General features: G+C 42.3%; 1 protein-coding gene across 1 annotated transcript; it reads left to right on the top strand.

Annotated features, from left to right (window-relative positions):
- Positions 1-222: 222 nt before the first annotated feature.
- On the top strand, positions 223-1,344 carry LOC114405600. Its single transcript, XM_028368075.1, has 2 exons — positions 223-415; positions 605-1,344. Exons 1-2 carry the CDS (start codon positions 223-225, stop codon positions 1,342-1,344), a joined length of 933 nt encoding a protein of 310 aa, XP_028223876.1.
- Positions 1,345-2,293: the final 949 nt, after the last annotated feature.

A 2,293-nucleotide genomic window follows, 5' to 3' on the forward strand; every position in this document is an offset into this window, starting at 1 on the left:
ATGGGGAACCAAAACAGACAAGGATTCCATTCAGACGGTTTTTCAGGTTACTAGCAATGAGGGAATTTTAATTAGAATCAAGGGCATTGGAGGTCACATCCAGGGAACCAATTCAATAAAGATCAAGGAGGACCATCCAATAGGCCTCAGAATCAAGGGCCTAGCCTGTATGACAGGACAACCAAGCTGGAGGAGACTTTGGCTTAGTTTATGCAAGTTTCAATGTCCAATCACAAGAGCACAAAGTCAGCTATAAAGAACTTGGAGATTCTTGTGGGGCAGCTAGCTAAGCAGATAGCTGACAATTCTTCTGGAGGTTTTGGGACCAATACTGAGAAAAATCCCAAGGAAGAATGCAAGGTTGTCATAACTAGAAGCAAGAGGGAGACCGTGGTGGAAGATGAAGGGAGGATTAGTGATGAGAAAGAGTTAGTAGCTAAAGGAGAAAAAGAAAAGGAAGAAGATTAGATGAGGGAGAAGAAAATAACTAATGAGGAGAAAGAAGAAAAAGAAAAAAAATGGAAAAAAAGAGAAAATGAGGAAGAAAAGAAGACAAAGAGTGAGTTGGCCAGAGAAAAGAAGAATGAGGTTGTCTCATATACAGGGAAGGAAGCACCATACCCTTTGGTGCCGTCCAAGAAAGACAAGGAAAGGCACTTTGCTCGTTTCCTTGATATCTTCAAGAAATTGGAGATAGCTATCCCTTTTGGAGAAGCCTTGCAACAAATGCCACTCTACTCCAAGTTTCTTAAAGATCTGCTGACTAAGAAGGGCAAATATATCCATAGTGATAATATTGTGGTGGAGGGAAACTACAATGCTATTATTCAAAGAATCCTTCCACTTAAATACAAGGATCCAGGGAGTGTTACAATCCCTTACTCTATTGGTGTAGTGTCAATTGGAAAAGCCCTCATTGACTTGGGGGCCAACATTAATTTGATGCCTCTCTCCATGTGCAGAAGGATTGGAGAGCTGGAAATCACGCCAACAAGAATGACATTACAACTGGCAGATCGGTCTATTACAAGGCCTTATGGCATGGTAGAAGATGTTTTGGTCAAAGCGCGGCAGTTTACTTTCCCTGCAGATTTCGTGATCATGGTTATTGAAGAGGATCCTGAAATTCCATTGATTTTGGGTCATCCCTTCATGCTAACCGCCAATTATGTGGTGGATATGGGGAAAGGTAACCTTGAAATGGGTATAGATGACCAGAAGGTCACATTTGACTTGTTTGATGTAGAAAAGCACTCACTTGACCAAAATATTTGCTCTAAGATGGATGAAATTGAGAATGAGATGGCTCAGATGGCGAGAGCCAAGATTGCACAAGACCCTTAAAGGTAACATGCGTCAAGCTAATGACATTAAAGAAGCGCTTACTGGGAGGCAACCCGGTCTTTTTCTTTGTTTTCTTAATCATTGCTTTCTATACATCAGTGCATATAGTTAGGTTTCAACTTGTTTGTGATTGCTAGAGTAAGACATCAACATGCTTTGTATGATAAAAGGGTTGGCAAAAGCTTCTCTGAAGCTATGGATGAGGAAATAACTTAGAAAATTCTTCAGTCATCCACTCGCTCAGAGCGCCCTATGCGCTAAGCAAGTCATACTTCGTGCGCTAGGCGAGCCAACTCGTTAAGCGCAGCCCAGTGTCTCGCTAAGTGCGTCTGTGCGCTAAGCGCTTATTACTCTCTGCCTGGACCCCATGTTAATTGGGCTAAGTAGGTCATACCCGATAAGCCCAAATATCTCTCTGGAATGACATTGCGCTAAGCGAGACGATCTCGCTAAGTGTGACCCCACTACTACATCTTGAGGCATTTAATTCTCTAAGCCGACCACGTCCCACTTAGCGGAAGTTGTAGACCAATCAGAGCTGCAGAACTTGCTAAGCGCGCACCTGTGCGCTAAGCCCAAAACCTTCTCGGATTTTCTAATTCTCGAATTGGGTTAAGCAAGTCTGTCCCGCTAAGCACATGAGTTTAAATCCTGAAAATTCAAACGTCACTGAGTGCTCACTTAGCAAGTCACTCGCGCTAAGCAAGACAGTCGAAACTGCAAAAAATAAGACATAACTGCCTTAGGCAGTTACTTTGTGCACAAAATTATAACTCCCATTTCATCATTGGCATTCACCTGCATTCTTGCACTGTGTATTTCATTCTCTGCTTCTTTTGCCCTCATCTCTACTCATTAACCGCTACAATCCAAGTAAGTACCTCTTACTCTATCTTTTTAATTTCAGTTTTTGAACCCTAGGGTAGAAGACAACTTTGTTTGCTCTGTG

The sequence above is a fragment of the Glycine soja genome, chromosome 1 (genome assembly GCF_004193775.1).
Source record: "Glycine soja cultivar W05 chromosome 1, ASM419377v2, whole genome shotgun sequence".
NCBI classification, from domain to species: Eukaryota; Viridiplantae; Streptophyta; class Magnoliopsida; order Fabales; family Fabaceae; genus Glycine; species Glycine soja.

Coding starts and splice junctions, on each gene's coding strand:
- LOC114405600 (XM_028368075.1), top strand. CDS start 223: ATGTCCAATCACAAGAGCACAAAGTCAGCTATAAAGAACTTGGAGATT. Junction 416..604: donor GGAAGATGAAGGGAGGATTA/GTGATGAGAAAG, acceptor TCTCATATACAG/GGAAGGAAGCACCATACCCT.